The sequence below is a fragment of the Pelophylax lessonae genome (assembly GCF_965119305.1).
Source record: "Pelophylax lessonae genome assembly, chromosome: 9".
NCBI lineage: Eukaryota > Metazoa > Chordata > Amphibia > Anura > Ranidae > Pelophylax > Pelophylax lessonae.
Window position 1 is genome coordinate 21545110 of NC_138776.1, and position 21893 is coordinate 21567002.

The window sequence follows — 21893 nt, forward strand, 5'->3', positions numbered from 1 at the left end:
ACGCCACTGATGGGGGGGGCACTGTTGCTCCCACTGACGCCACTGATGGGGGGGGCACTGTTGCTCCCACTGACGCCACTGATGGGGGGGGCACTGTTTCTCCCACTGACGCCACTGATGGGGGGGCACTGTTTCTCCCACTGACGCCACTGATGGGGGGGCACTGTTTCTCCCACTGACGCCACTGATGGGGGGGCACTGTTGCTCCCACTGACGCCACTGATGGGGGGGCACTGTTGCTCCCACTGACGCCACTGATGGGGGGGCACTGTTGCTCCCACTGACGCCACTGATGGGGGGGCACTGTTGCTCCCACTGACGCCACTGATGGGGGGGGCACTGTTGCTCCCACTGACGCCACTGATTGGGGGGCACTGTTGCTCTCACTGACGCCACTGATTGGGGGGCACTGTTGCTCTCACTGACGCCACTGATGGGGGGGCACTGTTGCTCCCCCTGACGCCACTGATGGGGGGCACTGTTGCTTCCACTGATCAAATATAAGTCCAAAAGGATGTGATACAATTTGTTTACAATATATCCTCTCAAATCAAAATCCGCCACTTCCAACTGTGGTCCACATTGCCACAGCGTTCCGCGACCGCCTGCCAGATTAACCACACTTACCAGAAAGATTTGACCCTCTGTAATATAGAAGTCCTATAGCACTTGATACAAATGGTTTCCCCTCAGAGTACAGTAATCCTCCAACTCAGGTTCGCTAGTCACCCTCTGGTTCTCAGTTATGCTCATGAAAAGAAACACCAAGAGTACCACATAGCGTAAAACCATCAGAACTATGTTTAATAAATTGCTGTAGCATACTGACAGAAGTTAAAAACCAACTGCGCATATGAAAAAACAGCCGGCCCCCGGAGTAAAGTGGGCCGCTTGCGGGAATGTGCCCTGACAGATGTCATTTATGATGAAACACGTTGGATGGAGCCAGTGTTTGTGACGTCATTACGCAATCAGAAGTCCAAAAGCAACAGTCTCCTCATACGCGCTGTTTATTTGTTTTTAACTTTTATGAACTTGTTTATGTGAATTGTCTTCATAAAGAGAATCTCTCACAATCGGTCACCACCCTCATAACATAAGTTAAAAACAAACAAAATATAGGAACACACACACCCCTGTAACATACAATATACGTGCATGTATAATGCAGAATTAGATGCATCGGGACGCCTCCGCAGGTTAAAGCTATAAGTAATTCTAAATGCATGCCTTTTGGTTTTAGAAAGGTTTTAAAAGCGTTTCATGTTTCCAGTTTTACATATTTTAGCATTTTCACAGTTTTTAGGCGCTCAAACTTTTAAGCCGAGATGTATTTGTTATTTATGAGCTTGCTACAGTTTTCATCTTTAATGCTTCATGGAAATTTCTGAGATTATATTGGTTTTTGTATAAGCTCAAATAAATTTTGTGTTTTCACTGAAAATTAAAGTGGTTGTGAAGTCTGAAGGTGCGTTCTTTGCATGAAGGTAAAAAACCTTCTGTGTGCAGCTCCCCCCGCAGCCACCCCCTTACAGCCACTTACCTGAGACCCCTCTCGATCCAGTGATGTGCATGGGAACATCAGCTCCCCAGGGACTCTCCTTCCTCATTGGCTAAAACAGGAGGGGGGATATGATATCAATGTACAAATACTGTACTGGTGATGACCCTAGCATAAGGAACAAACTATTCAGAGAAAGGGAATACAATAAGACACGTGGCCACTCACTAAAACTAGAGGAAAAACGGTTTAACCTTAACCTCTTGCCGACTGCCGTCAGTATATTTACTGCGGCAGTCAGCCCCTCACAGGCAAACCGACGTAGGTCTACGTCGCTAGCCTGTGAGGCTCTGGGGAGCGAGTGCACGCCACCGCTCGGTCACAACCCCCCCCCCCCCCCCCCCGCGCGTGTGACCGGCGGACCCGATCGTCCGTTACACCGGGAGAAAGGCAGGCGGCTGATGTAAACAAAGCCGCCTGTCATTCTCCCTGTGTAAGAATGGTGATCATACGGTTCTACTATGTAGGACCGTTGATCTCTGTTCTTACAGCTCAAGCCACAGCCAATCACAGTTAGAAACACGCCCCTAGGGACACACTTAACCCCTCCCTCTCAAAAAAAGTTAACCCCCTTCACTTCCAGTGTAATTTTTACAGTAACAGTGCATATGTATAGCACTGATTACTGCAGTAATGTCACTGGTAACCCCAAAAGTGTCAAAAATGTCAGTCAAGGGTCCGATCTGTCCGCCGCAATGTCGCAGTCCTGCAAAAAAAATCGCAGATCGCCGCCATTACTCGTTAAAAAAAAAAAAACAACAAAAATGACAAATCTTTCCCTTAGTTGGTAAACGCAATAACTTTTGCGCAAACCAATCAAAATACGCTTTTTTTTTTTTTTTTTTTTAAATGTTAAATTTTGATTTTTACATTTTTTTGGGGGGGAATTTCATATAAAAAAAATGTGAAAAATATTGTTGTTTTTGCAAAATTGACGCTATTTTTTTGTTTATAGTGCATGATCAAAAAATCGCACAGGTGATCAAATACCACCAAAAGAAAGCTCTGTTTGTGGGAAAAAAAGGACGTCAATTTCGTTTAGGTACAGCGTCGCACGACCGCGCAATTGTCCGTTAAAGTCACGCAGTGCCGAATCGCAAAATAGGCCCTGGTCATGAAGGGGGTAAAATCTTCCGGGGCTTAAGTGGTTAAATTACGTAAGGGGTTCTTTACTGTCAGACCAGTAAGGATGTGGAATTCTCAGTCGTATCAGCAGGGAGCATCGATAGATTCAAAAAACTATTAGATGGGCACCTTAAAGACCACAACATACAGGGGTATACAATGTACAACATACAGGGGTATACAATGTACGGTTAACAGCAAACACACACACACATCATAGGTTGAACTGGATGGACTGATGTCTTTTTTCAACCTCAGAAACGATGTAACTATGTGTGTGTTTGGGGGGGGTTTCCCTATTTCACTGGTGAGATTTCAGTTTAGAAACCGAAAGCGTAGGAAGTCTTTCCCAGGCAGTTGTCCCTGGAATGTTCCCCTCCTTTATCCGTACCGGTGACTACTCCAAGATTTTAGAATTTCCTACAATTTTAATTCTGCTGATGGTGGTCACCAGGACAAAGTGAGTAAAGTTCCCTAACTAGGTCACAGTGAAAACCTTAAAGGATTGGTGCACTTTAAAACAAGATGCACTTTTCTCCCACCCCCACACCCCCATTTGCCCTGACTCAACTGGTCCCACCCTTCCCCTTCCCAGACCAATTGGACCATTTACCAAGATCCAACGCTCAGCAACTCTGGGGTTTGTTTACATGCAGAATTGCCACAGCTGGGAGACCAAGCTAGACAAGACAGTGGCCAGGAGTGTGTGTTCTTGTATTAAAAAATATATACAGTATCCCACAAAAGTGAGTACACCCCTCACATTTTTGTGAATATTTTATCATATCTTTTCATGTGACAACACTGAAGAAATGACACTTTGCTACAATGTAAAGTAGTGAGTGTACAGCTTGTATAACAGTGTAAATTTGCTGTCCACTCAAAATAACTCAACACACAGCCATTAATGTCTAAACCACTGGCAACAAAAGTGAGTACTCCTAAGTGAAAATGTCCAAATTGGGCCCAAAGTGTCAATATTTTGTGTGGCCACCATTATTTTCCAGCACTGCCTTAACCCTCTTGGGCATGGAGTTCACCAGAGCTTCACAGGTTGCCACTGGAGTCCTCTTCCACTCCTCCATGATGACATCACGGAGCTGGTGAATGTTAGAGACCTTGCGCTCCTCCACCTTCCATTTGAGGATGCCCCACAGATGCTCAATAGGGTTTAGGTCTGGAGACATGCTTGGCCAGTCCATCACCTTTACCCTCAGCTTCTATAGCAAGGCAGTGGTTGTCTTAGAGGTGTGTTTGGGGTCGTTATCATGTTGGAATATTGCCCTGCGGCCCAGTCTCTGAAGGGAGGGGATCATGCTCTGCTTCAGTATGTCACAGTACATGTTGGCATTTATGGTTCCCTCAATGAACTGTAGCTCCCCAGTGCCGGCAGCACTCATGCATCCCCAGACCATGACACTCCCAGCACCATGCTTGACTGTAGACAAGACACACTTGTCTTTGTACTCCTCACATGGTTGCTGCCACACACGCTTGACACCATCTGAACCAAATAAGTTTATTTTGGTCTCATCAGACCACAGGACACGGTTCCAGTACTCCATGTCCTTAGTCTGCTTGTCTTCAGCAAACTGTTTGCGGGCTTTCTTGTGCATCATCTTTAGAAGAGGCTTCCTTCTGGGATGACAGCCATGCAGACCAATTTGATGCAGTGTGCGGTGTATGGTCTGAGCACTGACAGGCTGACCCCCACCCCTTCAACCTCTGCAGCAATGTTGGCAGCATTTATACTTCTATTTCCCAAAGACAACCTCTGGATATGACGCTGAGCACGTGCACTCAACTTCTTTGGTTGACCATGGAGAGGCCTGTTCTGAGTGGAATCTGTCCTGTTAAACCACTGTATGGTCTTGGCCACCGTGCTGCAGCTCAGTTTCAGGTTATTGGCAATCATCTTATAGCCTAGGCCATCTTTATGAAGAACAACCATTTTTTTTTTTTTTTTTTCGGATCCTCAGAGAGCTCTTTGCCATGAGGTGCCATGTTGAACTTCCAGTGACCAGTATGAGAGAGTGAGAGCGATAACACCAAATTTAACACATTGCTCCCCATTCAAACCTGAGACCTTGTAACACTTACGAGTCACATGACACAGAGGAGGGAAAATGGCTAATTGGGCCCAATTTGGACATTTTCACTTAGGGGTGTACTCACTTTTGTTGTCAGCAGTTTAGACATTAATGGCTGTGTGTTGAGCTATTGTGAGTGGATAGCAAATTTACACTGTTATACAAGCTGTACACTCACTACTTTACATTGTAGCAAAGTGTCATTTCTTCAGTGTTGTCACTTTATGAAAAAAATACTTTATATGAAAAGATATTATAAAATATTTACAAAAATGTGAGGTGTGTACTCACTTTTGTGAGATGCTGTACTTGGGGCAGTCGGCAAGAGGTTAAAAGCAAAAGATAAAAAAAAGTGATCTTTTGCTTTTTAAAAAAAAAAAAATATTTTATTTATATATATGTATGTATGTATGTGTGTGTGTGTGTGTGTGTGTGTGTGTGTGTGTATATATATATATATATATGTGTGTGTGTGTGTGTGTGTGTGTATATGTATGTGTATATATATATATATATATATATATATATATATATACACATCTCTCATTTACTTCCGCCCTGGACCGGAAGTGATGTCATGACATCGCTCCGGTCCTCCAAGGCGCGGGTAAGAATGGTAAGCCCAAGAAACGCTCCCCCCGCCGCTTCTGAAAGCGATCCAGCGGCCAATGAGCTGATCGGACCTCTTTTATAAGAGATCCAGCTATCGGCTGGAAAAAAAAGAAGTTCCAGGTTATGGCTGATTAGCTTCAGTCATAACTCCGGTAAACCAATTTCAAGCTGTAACACGTGTGTGTTTGTATGTATTGGGGTCGGCAAGTGGTTAAATAACAATTCCACCTCTGTATGGTTTTCCTTTTGCATGTTCCAATCTCCCCCCCCCCCCAAGAGGGCTGTCCACTAGGTCAGATACCTGCATCGCCGATCCCAAAAATTCTGTGGACACTTTTAGGGCTCATTCACAGTGGGGGGGGGGGGTGAAACCCCATGGTTGAGCTGTGCTTTTACCCCTCCAACCGTCACACCCAGCAGCGGGGGGTATACACAGTTCACAGCTGCAATGCTTTGGTTCACAAATTTTACCTTTTGTGTCTTTTGGTGGGTGGACAAACACAACTCAACTGGGCTCCTTGCAACTAAATGCAGCTGCTGCATGCTACTGCCAGGTTCAAGGGGTTAAAGCAGGCAGTGAGGAGGTGATACTGCCTGTCAAATGCTCTCTAAGAGTGATCCAAGCATGGATTGCTCTTTTGAGACCAAGGCTAGTGTGAATGAGCTCTTATATTAAGTAGCTAGGGTTTGGGATAAACCACGTATTCATTAAATCTTGCTGCGGGTCTTGTACCATGCCCCCCCCCCCCCCCCTGCGGGAGCAGCACAATGAGGTTAGTACAAGGAAGGTATTTTCTCTTCCGGATTATACAAATCTCACACGGCCTCCTGATTAGTTCCGCCTTATCTGTAGTAAGCTGTACAGAGATCCATCCTGGCAGGGCGGCCGCTGGGGCAGAATTTTATTGCTGTAATGACCTTCTGTATTGTAGAACTCTGTTCTAGGTTAAATAGTATTGCCCTTTTCATCCTTCCCAGAATCCCACTCTTCCCATTGTTCTGGATGCTTTTCTTCTTCCTAGTGCTCAGCGTGACCTCATTATCATTCACTCATCGTGGGATTTATAATTATCATTTCTGAACGAAACAAGTTTTTCATCAAGCAGTGCGTTCCATATGCAATTATCTCAAGTGTTACAATAATTGCTTCATGTTCAATGTGGTTTTTTTTAATATTGGTCACAGAGGATTAGAATGTTCCAATTTGGTCGGCTGCCAGGGAATAGAGTATAGAAGGCCTCAGTATAGACTGGAGCGTGGGAGGCCTCAGTATAGGCTGGAGCGTGGGAGGCCTCTGGTATAGACTGGAGCGTGGCAGGCCTCGGTATAGGCTGGAGCGTGGCAGGCCTCGGTATAGGCTGGAGCGTGGGAGGCCACGGTATAGGCTGGAGCGTGGGAGGCCTCGGTATAGGCTGGAGCGTGGGAGGCCTCGGTATAGGCTGGAGCGTGGGAGGCCTCGGTATAGGCTGGGGCGTGGGAGGCCTCGGTATAGGCTGGGGCGTGGGAGGCCTCGGTATAGGCTGGAGCGTGGGAGGCCTCGGTATAGGCTGGAGCGTGGGAGGCCTCGGTATAGGCTGGATCGTGGGAGTCCCCCGGTATAGACTGGATCGTGGGAGTCCCCCGGTATAGACTGGAGCGTGGGAGTCCCCCGGTATAGACTGGAGCGTGGGAGTCCCCCGGTATAGACTGGAGCGTGGGAGTCCCCCGGTATAGACTGGAGCGTGGGAGTCCCCCGGTATAGACTGGAGCGTGGGAGTCCCCCGGTATAGACTGGAGCGTGGGAGTCCCCCGGTATAGACTGGAGCGTGGGAGTCCCCGGCATGGAGGGGAGAACAGGGGGGGCCTCAGTATAGACTGGAGCGTGGGAGGCCCCAGCATGGAGGGGAGGACAGGGGGGGCCTCAGTATAGGCAGGGGCCTACCAGCTTTCCCAGGATAAAGTCTTGCCCATCCTCAATGTCCAGGGTTCGTACAGTCCTGGAAATCCTGGAAAAGTCATGGAATTTTTAGATGACACTTTCCAGGCCTGGGGAAGTCATGGAAAATTTGTAAACCCCACTAGGTTTTGGAAAAGTCATGGAATATGAGAACTGTGGAGGAGCGGGGAGCGGATGCTTAATGATTTTTTTGTTTAATTATTTTATTGCCTCATGATTTTATTGCCACATTATATTTAAATCGGTGTAAGCGTCCTTCCGGGTCCGCAGTATGCGCTTACTGTCACTGGCCAGCAGCAGCCGAGGAGATGAACCAATCAGGCAGCGGGGAGGGCCGGCCAGCAACAGCCGGGAGATTACAACCAATCAGGCAGCGGAAGCGTCACTGCAGGGCGGGCCGGCCGCATGAACGTGATGACGCGGGGGAGCGGTAACCGAAATGGTTGCACGCTAAAGGTGCAAAGCACCAGTCTGCAGCTGCGTGCTCGACAGCTTCCAATCCGATCGCTGGCTTTTTCACCCGTGCGCCTGAAGTGACACCGGCTCCCTTCTGAGGCAGCGGTGCTTCCACTCTGTATCCAGAATCGAAACCCTAACTGCAGAGGTACTGTACACTACAAAGCTTGTCATTTATTTTAGTAAAAATATGCTGGGTGTGACATGGATTTTCTTCTTATTTAACATGTATACATAGACATTTCATGAAACTTTAGGTCATGAATATTTACGTAAAGTCATGGAATTTTATTGGTGAAAATGTGTATGAACCCTGAATGTCGTCTTTGCACAGAGTCCAACACTTTTATGATTCTTTTGTTCTTTTGTGACTTAGACTTTCTGCAGCCTGCTAAAGACCGTCCAGAAACGTCTGCGGTTCTTGCAAGGAGACTGGTGATTAGTGCCTTGGGAGTGCGAAGTACCCAGAGCCGGGCTGAAAGAGAGGCAGAACGCAAGAAGCTACAGGAAGCCAGAGGTGAGAGGAAGCAATTAGATTGTAGACTCTTCTGTTCTCCAGAATTCTTGTCTTTAACAGCTGCTGAGTCTGTCAAACTGCATTAAGTGGCACAATCTTCACGCCGCATATGCACACGCCACTTATCTATCGCTCCTCCGCTGGCTGGAGATGAGCAAGGCTTTTCATCGGAACACAATTGTTTTTTTACATCCCGCTAATATAATGGGGGGGGGGGGGGGCATTTATCATAATTGTCTATCGTTTGTGCCACTGTTTATAGGAATATACCCTTCACAACTATTTAATTTTCTATTTTATATGTCTGCGTTTTTCTATATATAAATGGAGAAAACTGAATGTCGATGTTGTCTGCTGCAGGTAATCAGGTGCCTGCATTGATTTTCATTAGCAGTAGAAATTCTATACGGACACAGGTGTGGAAGTTATAAAAAAACTACTTGTCTGAGGGACTAAATCGTGGTCCCAATCTACTGGTCCCTTATGACCATCTACTTGTCCTGATCAAATATATTTTTTAACCACAACTAGTGATCAACCGATATCGGTTTTTCGTTGCCGATACCGATATTTTGGCCATTGAAAATCGGTATCGGCCGATATTGGCTGATATTTTCGTACATTTTAAAAATGTTTTATTTTTTTATTTTTAGCACTTGTCAGGTACTCTTGTGGAGGGATCTGGAGGTCTAAAAGACCCCAAACCCCTCCTCCTGCACTTTAAAGCATTCAAAACGCCATGTTTGGCTGTTTTGAATGCTGTCATTTTTTTATAATCTGGTGCCGAGTATCCGGAAGTGATGCCATGACATCACTTCCGGGTTTTTACATGGAGACCCGATCAGAGCTGAATGCGGTTTTGATCGGGTCTTCGGCAGCCGTGCAGGCTGGTTGCCCAGGTCTCCTGGTGGGACAGGAGACCCGGGCGATGCATGAAAGGTGGCGGGAGTGGGGGGTGTCCCCTCCCGCTCCTTGTAATGACAGCCGAGCGGCTTCTCAGGCACATCTGTTGTCATTACAAGACAGCCGACCGTCGGCTATGGACGCCGGTACCGGGGTGATGCCTCTAGCTGCAGGCATCACTCCGGTACAAGCACTTTCCCGAAATATCGGTAATCCCTGGGGCCAATTCCGTTATTTCGGGGAAAGTGCATGTCGGCCCCCGATATATCGGCTTTGCCGAACCGTATTTACCTGCTTCCCACCCAATTGTAAATGGGGTGGGTGGGAACCCTATTGTGCTGGGGGGGCATCATATGACGTCCTCCCAAGAATGGACCTCAGGAGACAGAACGCTCCAGCGACTGATCAGTGTACTGGCTCGCTACTGGTACCATGTGGTTTTCAGTGGTGTGGTTGGGCTGTCCACCAGCTCCAAAGCAACAAATCACATTGGGGACCCTGCTCAGCATTCCGTTATGGTTCTAGTGGATGGCCGGCCTGCACCATGGAAATGCATGCCTCAAATACAGGACCAGAGACTGGCAGGGTAAAATCTTGTAGCGGCACAGATGAAGCCCACAAGCCATAGTTCCTAGGCCCCTTGATCTAAGAGATCCAGTTGACATCCACAATGATGAACCTGAGCAACTTTTGTGTTTTGAGCAACGGTTTGTGGCGAAGACCCCCTTGTACAGTTGGCTGTTGGGAAGTTTCAGCTAGAGAGGAGAGAGACTGAAGGTAAACCGCTTCTGAGGTTCTTAGAGGAGCTGTAATGCTCTGTGAATCCTGTGTCTTGAAATCCCAACATATCTACATGTACACTATATTGTCAAAAGTATTGGGACGCCTGCCTTTACACACACATGAACTTTAATGGCATCCCAGTCTTAGTCCGTAGGGTTCAATATTGAGTTGGCCCACCCTTTGCAGCTATAACAGCTTCAACTCTTCTGGGAAGGCTGTCCACAAGGTTTAGGAGTGTGTCTAGGGGAATGTTTGACCATTCTTCCAGAAGTGCATTTGTGAGGTCGGGCACTTATGTTGGCTGACCATTCTTCCAGAAGTGTATTTGTGAGGTCAGGCACTGATGTTGGATGAGAAGGCCTGGCTCGCAGTCTCCGCTCGAATTCATCCCAAAGGTGTTCTGTCGGGTTGAGGTCAGAACTTTGTGCAAGCCAGTCAAGTTCCTCCATCCCAAACTCGCTCATCCATGTTTTTACAGACCTTGCTTTGTACACTGGTCCAAATCATATAGTGGAGAAGGGATTATGGTGTGGGGTTGTTTTTCAGGGGTTGGGATTGGCCCCTTAGTTCCAGTGATGGGAGCTCTTATGGCATCGGCATACCAAGACATTTTGGACAATTTCATGCTCCCATTTTTGTAGGAACAGTTTGGGGATGGTCCCTTTCTGTTCCAACATGACTGCACACCAGTGCACAAAGCAAGACCATAAAGATGCAGATGAGCGAGTTTGGGATGGAGGAACTTGACTGGCCTGCACAGAGTCTTGACCTCAACCCCGACAGAACACCTTTGGGATGAATTAGAGTAGAGACTGCGAGCCAGGCCTTCTTGTCCAACATCAGTACCTGACCTCACAAATGCACTTCTAGAAGAATGGTCAAACATTCCCATAGACACACTTCTAAACCTTGTGGACAGCCTTCCCAGAAGAGTTGAAGCTGTTATAGCTGCGAAGGGTGGGCCAACTTAGTATTGAACCCTACGGACTAAGACTGGGGTGCCATTAAAGTTCATGTCCATGTAAAGGCAGGTGTCCCAATACTTTTGAATATAGTGTATCTAAATGCAGTTCCGTAGTTTAGGAAAGTCTAGAGATATCAAAGGATGAACAAGAAATCAGACACCTAGAGGTAAAGCATAAGCAAGCACTAACCAAATGTTAGCGCTTGCTTATTATTTACCTCTATGTGCCATTCAAATAATTGATGTCCCCAGTAAACAAATCCTACCCACTTTGGATGTTCCCGCCCACTTCGGGGTCTTTGTATTGTTTTCACAAACCTACGCAATGAAGAAAAACTCCGGCAGGTGAGCAGAGCTGGGACCTCAGAGACTCCGATGCTGGAGACTCCGAGATTCATTACAAACCATTCTGTGGTTTCACGCTTCGGCATCTACAAAAATGAGTCTGAAGTGAAGTCAGCACAGCTTTATCTGGCAGGTATGATGTTCCAGTAATAAAATCATTGAACCTTGCAGAAATTCACCCTCCAAAACTATAACTTTTCACTCTGATCTAATAAGGCAGAGCAGAGAACGATGATGCCCTAAATTCCATAACCAGAGATGAAGAAGTAATGAAAACAATCTGCTCTGACAACAATTTTCCCCGTACTCTTTGGGCCCTTTCACACGAGTTTCCGCCCGGCGGACTCAGTTTCTCTATCGTTCATTGAGGGACGCAGTTCTCTGATCCATATCAGTAGGGTTATACTGCCCCCTACAGGAGTAGGACACTAGGCAGAAAAAAGTTCTAGCTACGCCTATGGGCAGTCCCGGAGGGTACACCCTCTCTCTTCCTGCATAGGATGTCCATTTTTAATCTGCCTAGTAAGGACCGAGTTCCTTGCTGGGATCTTTGGTCCTGGCATGAAAGTATTTTTTTAAAGAAGATTTTTTTGAGCTAGCCTTTTTCACCCTAAATTTTTTCCTGTGAGATCTTCAAGCAACTATGCCGGGCTGGGTGACGGGCTGGATCTCTATATCCAGTGGTCACCCTAGTCTGTTCAATGAGCACGTGTAGGCCTTAGCTCCGCGCTGCGGCGGGCGAGATATAGTCCCACTGGACGGGGACTGGCCCCGCGAGTTGAACGTCTCGACAGGGTCTAGGCTTATGTCGCAGCGTTCCTATTTGGCCGACAGCCCCCCCACACTTCGGTGGCGTGGGGTCCTGTCAGGAGGTGGTGTCCATCTGTGTTCCTGGTATGGTGAGTAAATGTCCCCCCCCCCCCCCATTGGCGGATTTTGGGGTCTACACGGGCCCCTCCCTTGTATGGTCGGACCCTAGCACTGCTGGGTTTCCCTCTGTCCTGCTGTGAACCCCCCCCCTTCCCACGTGGGGGACTGTTTGGGCCTAGTGTGCAGGCCGCATGGGGGGCCGGGGGGTGCGGCGCTTTGTCGATTGTGTGTGGGGGGGGCCTTGGTCGGTTCCCCCAGGGCTGGATGGTGTAGGAGGGCTGGCAGGGGGGGTTTCCCTGTGGGGTCGCCATTTTGTTGTAGCCACTTCTGTTTCTGTGGCGGCGGCGGCCGCCGCCGCCATCTTGGTACACCCGTTTCCGCCCATTTTGCAGTGAAATTTTTGCTGTGAAGGCCGGTGGAAGTGCCTGGAGGTGTTCTTTGGGTTGAGGAGTCCCTCCCTTCATCCCGGGCAGCTTCCTGGCCCACTTCCTTTCTCTGAGCCACCGCTGAGATCCTCCTAATATGATTGCTTCCTGGGGACAGTGAGTTACTGAGGGTAGTCTCTCTCTCTCTCTCTCTCTCTCTCTCTGTGTGGGGGTTAATTAGCCTGACCTCTGGGGGGGCCCTGTAGTGGTGTGGGGCCGCTTTTTTTTTTTTTTTTTATGTAATTTTTTGGCCATTTTTTGCAAATTTTTGCTGGCGGGTTCCTCAGGTTCTGTATGGATCCTGCAGGCCATGTGTCCCCACCTGACCCCCTCATGGAGGCCGTAGGGCCTTCCGGATCTCCACTGTCCATCAATGCATTTTCGGCGGTTCGGGAAGCATTTGGGCCCGGGTGGAGGTGGGAGGTGCGCTGCAACATTTCTCCACCTACCCCTGCCTCATCTGATGTCTCGGATTCTGAGTCTTAATCTCCCGCCGCAGAAGTGGGCCTCCCTGCCGGGTCTGGTACCTCGCACCTGTCTCCTCCGATAAGAGGACAACATTTCTACCTCCCCTACCGCGCATGATACAGGCACTGGTGGATGCACTGGTTGTTTTGGTGCGTGACACCCTGCAATTTGGAGGACGCAGCTGCAGCTGCGCCTAGGGCACAGGTAGCATCTGAGACTCACATGCCATCCGGAGTATTTTGCTAGCATGCTAATGTAGGATGGGTCCATTTGAGATGTTCCCCTGGGGTCAGCTGCTAGACGTTACCCTTTTGAGGAGTCTCTGGTGCAATGGACTGGTCCGCCTATGGTGGACGTATGTTCTCTAGGCTAAATAGGACTACCGTTGTTCTGGTGGAGGATTCCCTGTCCTTAAAGGACTTGGGGGGGATCGGATGGCGCGGGCTGTTGCCCGTGATCTGTACTCCCTGGCGGGGTCTGCACTGGGAACAGTGTTTATGATTGCCCTTGCCACGCAGACTCTGCCTGATGGGCAGAGTTCCAATGCTGTAACTTGGTGAGGGGCAAGTCCCTCCTGCCCTGGGGGAGCTGTTGGACCAGCTGGCAAAGGGGCTGCAATTTGTTTGCGATGCCGCGTTGGACGCGGCTCCTTTTTATTGGGTTACCTGTCAGTTCCGTGGGGTGGTTATCCGGCGTATACTTGGCTGAAGTGTTGGTCTGCGGATCACACTTCTAAGAAGGCCTTAACGGATCTCCCCTTTCAGGGGGATCAACTGTTTGGCGTGGCCCTGGATGACATTATACAAGGGTCTCACGGGGGAAAGAGTGCTTTTCTTCCACAGGCTAACAAGGGTAAAGGCCTTCGTCCTGGACGGGGTCCCTCACTTTCGGCTCACAACAGTTTATTCGTCCCTCGGGGGCAAAGTTCTTCAAGACTTCCTCTGGTGGTTCCAAACAACCCTAGTCTGGTGAACAAGAGATCTGTCTTTTCCAGACCTGTGAACAAGGCCTACTCGGCCTGAAGGTGCGTCCTCACCCATCTATGGGGTGGGGGGTCGTCCTTGCCGGTTTTCAGACCTACGGCTGGCCCGGATCCCAGGCAGCTGTGTTCAGGAGGTCATGCGGGCCAGTTGCAAGATCGAGTTTCGATCCATTTTTTCCAGTGAGGTTTTTTCTTCCAATGTACGGCTATCCACGGATCGCTTGCACGGATCTGTGGGGCAGTTCAGGCTCTGGTTCAACAAGCTGAACCTTCTGGCCCTTTGATGGTTCCGTGCGGATCAAAACTTCAAGGCGGTATCGGTTCGCACAATGGTGGCTTCCCTACATCAGGGGATTTTCTGGCCTCCATAGCATCAAGATGCCTACCTTCACATCCCATTGTGTTCAGGACACCAACGGGTTCTCCATTTTTGTCACGGGGAAGGATGTCTGTTTGTGACGTTACCCCCTTGGTCTCGTTTCTGCTACTCGGGTCTTCACAAAGGTGTTGGCTCGGGTCCTGGCGCTGTTGCGGCAGCGGGGTGTATAGGTCCGGGTTTCCTAGCCGATCTGCTTCTTCGTGTGGAGTCCCCTACGTTGCTGACAAACGGATTTGGATGTCACCATGGGAACTCTGGAGGAGTTCAGGTGGATTCTGAACCTTCAGAAGTCATCTTTGGTCCCTTCCGTGAGACTGGACTATCTGGGCCTGACTTTGGACTCGTCCTCAGTCAGGGGGTTTCTCCCTCCAGGGAAAAATCTCTTGGAACTTCAGACTGGGGTTCAACTGTTACTGTCCAGCACATGGTCGTTCCTTCGGACCTGCATGCGAGTTCTAGGAATGATGGTGTCGTCTTTCGAGACGGTTCTTTTCCCTCAATCCCTCTCGTGGATCCCCCAGAAGGCAATCCTTCTCGAATGGGACTAGAATCCAACTCTCTGGACTTTCGGATCCGGCTGAGCCAGGTGACCAGGGAGTCTTGATCTGGAATCCTTCCTCCCCTTTTTACTGGACGTTTGTCACTGCGGTTACAAGCCTGTCCGGGTAGGGAGGAGTCCTTGGCAGGCTCTCTGCTTCAGGAGTATGGTCCCTGGAAGATCCAGGTTACCGATCAATGTCCTGGAGCTGAGAGCGATACGGCTTTGCCTAGTTCATTGGATCGGGCACCTACAGCTGTCCAGTGCACATTCAACCGACTACGCCATGACTGTGGCTTATGTCATTCACCAGGGGTGTCCTTGTGGCCTTGGAAGTGACAGGCATTTTCCATTGGGCGAAGCGCCTTGTTCCAGCTCTCTCCACTGTGAAAAATTGGCAGGCGGATTGCCTCAGTCGACAGGCCTTAGATGCAGGAGAATAGTTACTTCATTCAGAGGTGTTTTAAGCAGTTTTTCCTTTTGTTGGGGCACTCCAGACATGGACCTGTTGGCGTCGTATCTACTAGGGCAGAGGTTTGTGGCCCGCTCCCGGGACCCTCTGGTGGGTGCAATGGTGGCAAGTTCAACATGAACGATGCTGATAAGTTTAGCATGGTCGTCTGCACAAGGCTGACGACTGCGTGGTCATGTGAGAGTGCTCACGGATGGGCCAAGGTCAGTATCAGTTGCTGTCTGCCTTCCCTCCTCAAGTTTCTGCCAAGAATTCTTTGCAGGATCGAGGCGGAAGGGATTCTGGTCATTCTCGTTGCTTGGGACTGGCCTCGCCGAGCTGGTACGCCGTCCTGATCAGACTAGCCACCGATGCTTCTTGGAGTCGCTGTTGGCTGTTGAAAGGCGGGTACTGAAGGACCGGGGATTGTCTGCTTCAGTGATTCCCACCCTGCTTAAAGTGTGGGAACCGACTTCTAGGATGATTTTTTTTTCTTCATACGAGAAAGTCTTATATTGCGTGGTGTGAGTCTTTGGGCTCCCCCTTTGTTCTGATGTGTCCTCTGTGGCCTGGTTGGCTGTTTAGCCTTGGGGACTTTTTCTTTTCTGCTGTTTCCACCCCTCATTTTATGGCACTGCTTTGGGATGTCCCTACTGATATGGATCAGCGAACTGCGTCCGTTAATGAATGATAGAGAAAACTGGATATTTGACTTACTGTAAAATCCTTTTCTCAAGTTTGACGGGCGCAGTACCCACCCCTCTATTTTGAGTTGGGTTGGTGCTACTTTCTGATGCTGCTTTGATACAAAACTGACATCCTATGCAGGAAGAGAGAGGGTGTACCCTCCGGGACTGTCCATAGGCATAGCCAGAACTTTTTTCTGCCTAGTGTCCTACTTCTGTAGGGGGCAGTATAACCCTACTGATATGGATCAGAGAACTGCATCCGTCAATGAACTTAAGAGAAAAGTTTTTTTTTTTTTTTTTTACGGTAAGTCAAAAATCCAGTTTTTGTTCAACTGGGATTGATCCGTCGATCCCCACTGAGCAGGCGGATGACAGGTCCATCTCTGCTTGCTTTGCAGAGACAGACATGTCAGATCCCCACTCTCGTCTATGGGAGCTCGGATGAAAACGGATCCTATCTGATCCGATCCTCCAGACGGATGGAGAATAGGGTTTCCATTCGTCTGGATTTCACAGACAGGATCGGATAGCGGCGAGTGTCAGCAGAAATGTCACCGCTGACATCCACCGCTCCCATAAGGATGCATGGAGCGTCCGATCAGGTCCGCCTAAAAAAACTGACAGGCGGACCTGATCAAAAAGCCCATATGAAAGGGTCCTTCTATGGTTTGTCTGATGGTGCCGTGCAACCTATTTTTTTTTTTTTTTTTTTTGCATATTTAGATAATCAAACAAATTTTAATATTACACAAAGATAACCCCAGTACATACAAAATACAGTTTTTATATAGTGATTTAATTTATTTAGGGATAAAAGCTGTCCAAACCTGCCTCGCCCTATGTGAGGAAGTAATCCCCCCACCCTTGCTAAATTATGAATGAACTGTAATTTACCACATTTTTTGAAAAGCAGAGTTACATTTTTACTTGCCACACCCTAGCCCCATTACTGCCAGACCCGTTGAATCAAAAAATCACTTAAATAGAAGATGTCTGGCAAAGTGAAGCACGCCAAAAGGTCTAAAAAAATCACTTAAATAGAAGCTGTCTGACAAAGTGAAGCACGCTAAAAGATCTCCAAATGCAACAAATCATTCCGCGATCTAAAATTCAAGAACAGATGAGAAACAAAGTAATTGACATGTATCAGTCCGGAAAGAGTTTCAAAGCCATTGCTAAGGCTTTGGGATGCCAGCGAACCATGGTGAGAGCCATTTTCCACAAATGGAGAAAACTTTGGAAACAGTGGTAAACCTTCCTAGGAGGGGTCAGCTTACCAAAATTGAAAAATAGAAAACGAGGTTGATAAAGTCCTATCAATACTGAAGTGCTAAAAGAAATAGTGTACCAGACCAATAGTGAAACCAGAAATTGTGTAGTTCTAAATATAAAGTGCACAAGTGACAAACAAAAATTGTCTAATTATAAATATAAAGTGCACAAGTGATGAAATTGTCCCACTCCACTGGGGAAGGTGCTCAATTCTTGTCCGGGACCAGACAATGTACCATAAATGAAGTGCTAAGTGCAATAAATAAATAAAAAACAGTGATGAATTTTATTCCAAAACAGAAATAATGTACAGTGCAGGTTCAAATGAGGGTATGGTGCTCACCGTATTTCCCAAAGTATATAAATGATATATAAAGGTGAAGATAAATAAAGACTTCTTCCTGAAAGTGCTGAGTGCAAGATAGAGAAGGAACTTTGTTGAAATTAATAGAAACAAAGTTCCAATAAGAATGGAAAAAAGAGTGCGTACCCCAGTGTAGCCACTAGGTGTCGCACCTTATATACGACCTGTTTGCTTGGTGTGGCAATATAGCAAAGCTGGAAAGAATATTCGGGGTATCCTCCAGTCCAGATGAGCAAAGTGCAGGTTATCTAGGTGCTCAAGCGAAAAAAGGAAACCCCATGATGCAAGGTATAAATGCAGTCAATAGAACAAGGACACGCAGTAACTCACAGTATCGGCTGCTATAGATCAGCGTGCTAGCCGGGAAGCTTCCGCGTTCCACGGCCCGAGCTCCAAAAACCGGAAATGACGTATGACGTATTAGACTCCACCCTACGTGTTTCGTCAGAGGACGTCTAAATCACTCCAAAGAGCATGGCGAGGACTCATCCAGGTCAAAGAAGCCAGAACAACCTCTAAGGAACCGCAGGCCTCACTTGCCTCAGGTAAGGTCAGTGTTCATGATTCAACAATACGAAAGCGATGGTTAAAAATTGTATCCATCAATCAGAGTTCCACTGCTGACCAACAAGAACACAGTCTCGTCTCAAATTTGCCAAAAAAAAACATCCTATTATCCCCAAGACTTTTGGGCAAATATTATGTGGACCCCTACCTTGTTGATAAAATCCAATGTGTTGTTGTTGGTGCCAGATGGGGCTGGTCTGAGTATTTCAAAAATTGATAATCTACTGGGATTTTCAGACACAACCATCTCTCAGGTTTATAGAGAATGGTGGGAAAAAGAGAAAATACCTGGTGAACGGCAGTTGTGTGGAGGAAAATGCCTTGTTGATGAGAATGGGCAGACTGGTTGCAGATGATATAAAGGCAACAGTATCTCGAATACAACCAAGGTATGCAGATTACCATCTCTGAATGCACAACACATTGAACCTTGATGCAGATGGGCTACAGCAGCAGAAGACCACCCTGAGTGCCTCTCCTGTCAGCTAAGAACAGGAAACCGAGGCTACATTTTCCACAGGCTCACCAAAATTGGACAATAGAAGATTGGAAAAACGTTACCTGGTCTGATGAGTCTCGATTTCAGCTGTGACATTCAGATGGGAGGGTCAGAATTTGGTGTAAACAACATGAAAGCATGGATCCATCCTGCCTTCTATCACCGGTTCAGGCTGGTGGTGGTGGTGTAATGGTGTGGGGGATATTTTCTTGGCACACTTTGGGCCCCTTAGTACAAATTAAGCATTGTTTAAACGCCACGGCCTACCTGAGTATTGTTGCTGACCATGTCCATCCCTTTATGACTACAGTGTCCCCATCTTCTGATGGCTCCTTCCAGCAGGATAATGCACCATGTCACAAAGCTCCAATCATCTCACCACTGGTTTCTTCACCATGACAATGAGGTCACTGTACTCCAATGGCCTCCACACTCACCAGATCAGGTCACTGTACTCCAATGGACTCCACACTCACCAGATCAGGTCACTGTACTCCAATGGACTCCACACTCACCAGATCAGGTCACTGTACTCCAATGGACTCCACACTCACCAGATCAGGTCACTGTACTCCAATGGCCTCCACACTCACCAGATCAGGTCACTGTCCTCCAATGGACTCCACACTCACCAGATCAGGTCACTGTCCTCCAATGGACTCCACACTCACCAGATCAGGTCACTGTACTCCAATGGCCTCCACACTCACCAGATCAGGTCACTGTACTCCAATGGCCTCCACACTCACCAGATCAGGTCACTGTCCTCCAATGGCCTGCACACTCACCAGATCAGGTCACTGTACTCCAATGGCCTCCACACTCACCAGATCAGGTCACTGTCCTCCAATGGACTCCACACTCATCAGATCAGGTCACTGTACTCCAATGGACTCCACACTCACCAGATCAGGTCACTGTACTCCAATGGACTCCACACTCACCAGATCAGGCCACTGTACTCCAATGGCTTCCACACTCACCAGATCAGGTCACTGTACTCCAATGGCCTCCACACTCACCAGATCAGGTCACTGTACTCCAATGGCCTCCACACACACCACATCTCATCCAATAGAGAACCTTTGGGATGTGGTGGAACGGGAAATTAGCATCATGGATGTGCAGCAGACAAATCTGCAGCAACTGCGTGACGCTATCATGCCACTATGGAGCAAAATCTCTGAGGAACGTTTCCAACACCTTATTGTATCTATTCCATGAAGAGTGAAGGCAAAAGGGGGTCCAACCCGGAACTAGCAAGGTGTACCTAATAAAGTGGCCGTTGAGTGTGTCTGTCATGCTGGTCTTGTATTTGTTTCAGTTAGAAAAAAAACATTAGAATCAGCTGATTGGTTGCTGTGAGTTATTGCCCTTTGCCTCATCAAATAAAGCCGTGTGTTCGATGTGAGAGTGAACGCCAGATTACGTTTATCATGGCGTTGTGTGAAATCGGAGGCGCGGCACGCTTTCCGCTCTGGCCTGGCTTTGCTCTGCCTCTGCGATGAACTTGTCACTGCGATGGTGACTCGTGCTGACAATCTGAGAGTCCTTGGCGGAATCCGTTCTTCTGAGCCATCGTAAAGGAAATACGGCTCTCCGGTGAATTCATCTTGAATGCAACATGTTTGTTGATTAATATTTAGTGAGGTAGAACAAAGCCGTTGTCATGTCTAACAGATGCTCCGACTAATGTTCTTCCCAGGTGATTACATGCATCTGTTCCTTTATTTTCCCCGGTAGTGTCCTCCGTAGATGAGACCTTTCTAGGGATGATTTACGTGTTTTTGTTTTTTTTTAAGTGTTCACCTTTACAGGGAAAATGAAAAGGTGAAGTAACATTGTACACCCTCCCTGCCCCCTCAGACAATTTCCTCCCAATCACCACTGTACTTACCTCTGTGGGTGATAAGCTGCCCTTGCCCACCCAGCCGATCCAGGGATTTGAAATCTTTGTTCTGCTCCCTCTTCTCTATGCAGTGCTTCTGGGACAGATCAGAGCGATTCTGATTGGCCAGTGCCTGCACAGTGCATTGCTCTGGTCCATCCTGGAAGCGCTGCAAAGAGAAGAGGGAGAAGAGCAGGGATTTCTCATCCGCTGGACCAGCAATGCGGGCACTCAAACTCCGGGAGGTACAGTGCATCCGGAAAGTGTGCACAGCGCTTCACTTTTTCCACATTTTGTTATGTTACAGCCTCATTCCAAAATGGATTAACCCCTTGTGGACTGGAAGATTTCCCCCCTTAATGACCAGGCCATATTTTGCGATTCGGCACTGCGTTAGTTTAACTGACAATTGCGTGGTCGTGTGACGCTGTACCCAAATAAAATTGATGTTCTTCTCCCCCCCCCCCCCCCAAGAAATAGAGCTTCCTTTTGGTGGTATTTGATTACCTCTGGTTTTTTTTTTTTTTGCACTATAAACAAAAAAAGAGCGACAATTGTGAAAAAAAAAGAACATTTTTCACTTCCTGCTATCGAACATTCTCAAAAAAAATATTTAAAAATCAACTTTTTTTAACATTTCAGGCCAATTTGTTTTCTGCTACATATTTTTGGTAAAAAAAAAAATCGCAATAAGTGTGTTTTGATTGGTTTGCGCAAAAGTTATCGCATCTACAAACTAGGGGAAAGATTTATGTCATTTTTATTGTTTTTTTTTTTTTTGTTTTTTACTAGTTACATAGTAGTTGAGGTTGAATAAAGACAATAGTCCATCCAGTTCAACCTGTGTAGGTGTGTGTGGTCGTAATCATCTCTCATACCCCTGAATGTTCTGATCCTTGAGATGTACGTACAAGAGTCTTTTGAAAGCAACCATACTTCCCACAGAAACCACCTCATGTGGTAGAGAATTCCACAATCTTGTAGCCCTAACAGTAAAGAATCCCCTGCGTTGCCTGAGGTTAAAACGCTTCTCCAATCACATTGTATGCCCTAGTAATGGCGATCAGCGATTTTTAGCAGGACTGCGACATTGCGGCGGACAGATCGGACCCCTAACTGACATTTTTTTACACTTTTGGGGACACCAGTGACATTACTACAGTAATCAGTGCTAAAAAAATATGCACTAAATATACATTACTGTAATAA

At 47.5% G+C, this 21893-nt stretch overlaps 1 protein-coding gene across 1 annotated transcript in view; it reads left to right on the top strand.

The window, feature by feature from the left end:
- R3HCC1L (R3H domain and coiled-coil containing 1 like) overlaps positions 1-21893 on the top strand; it is a gene marked incomplete at its 5' end in the record, with an annotated part of 59580 nt that overhangs the window by 26957 nt on the left and 10730 nt on the right. The window contains one exon of the mRNA XM_082268364.1: positions 8157-8297. Coding sequence (XP_082124490.1) covers positions 8157-8297 — 141 coding nt within the window. The remainder of the gene's footprint in view (positions 1-8156; positions 8298-21893) is intronic.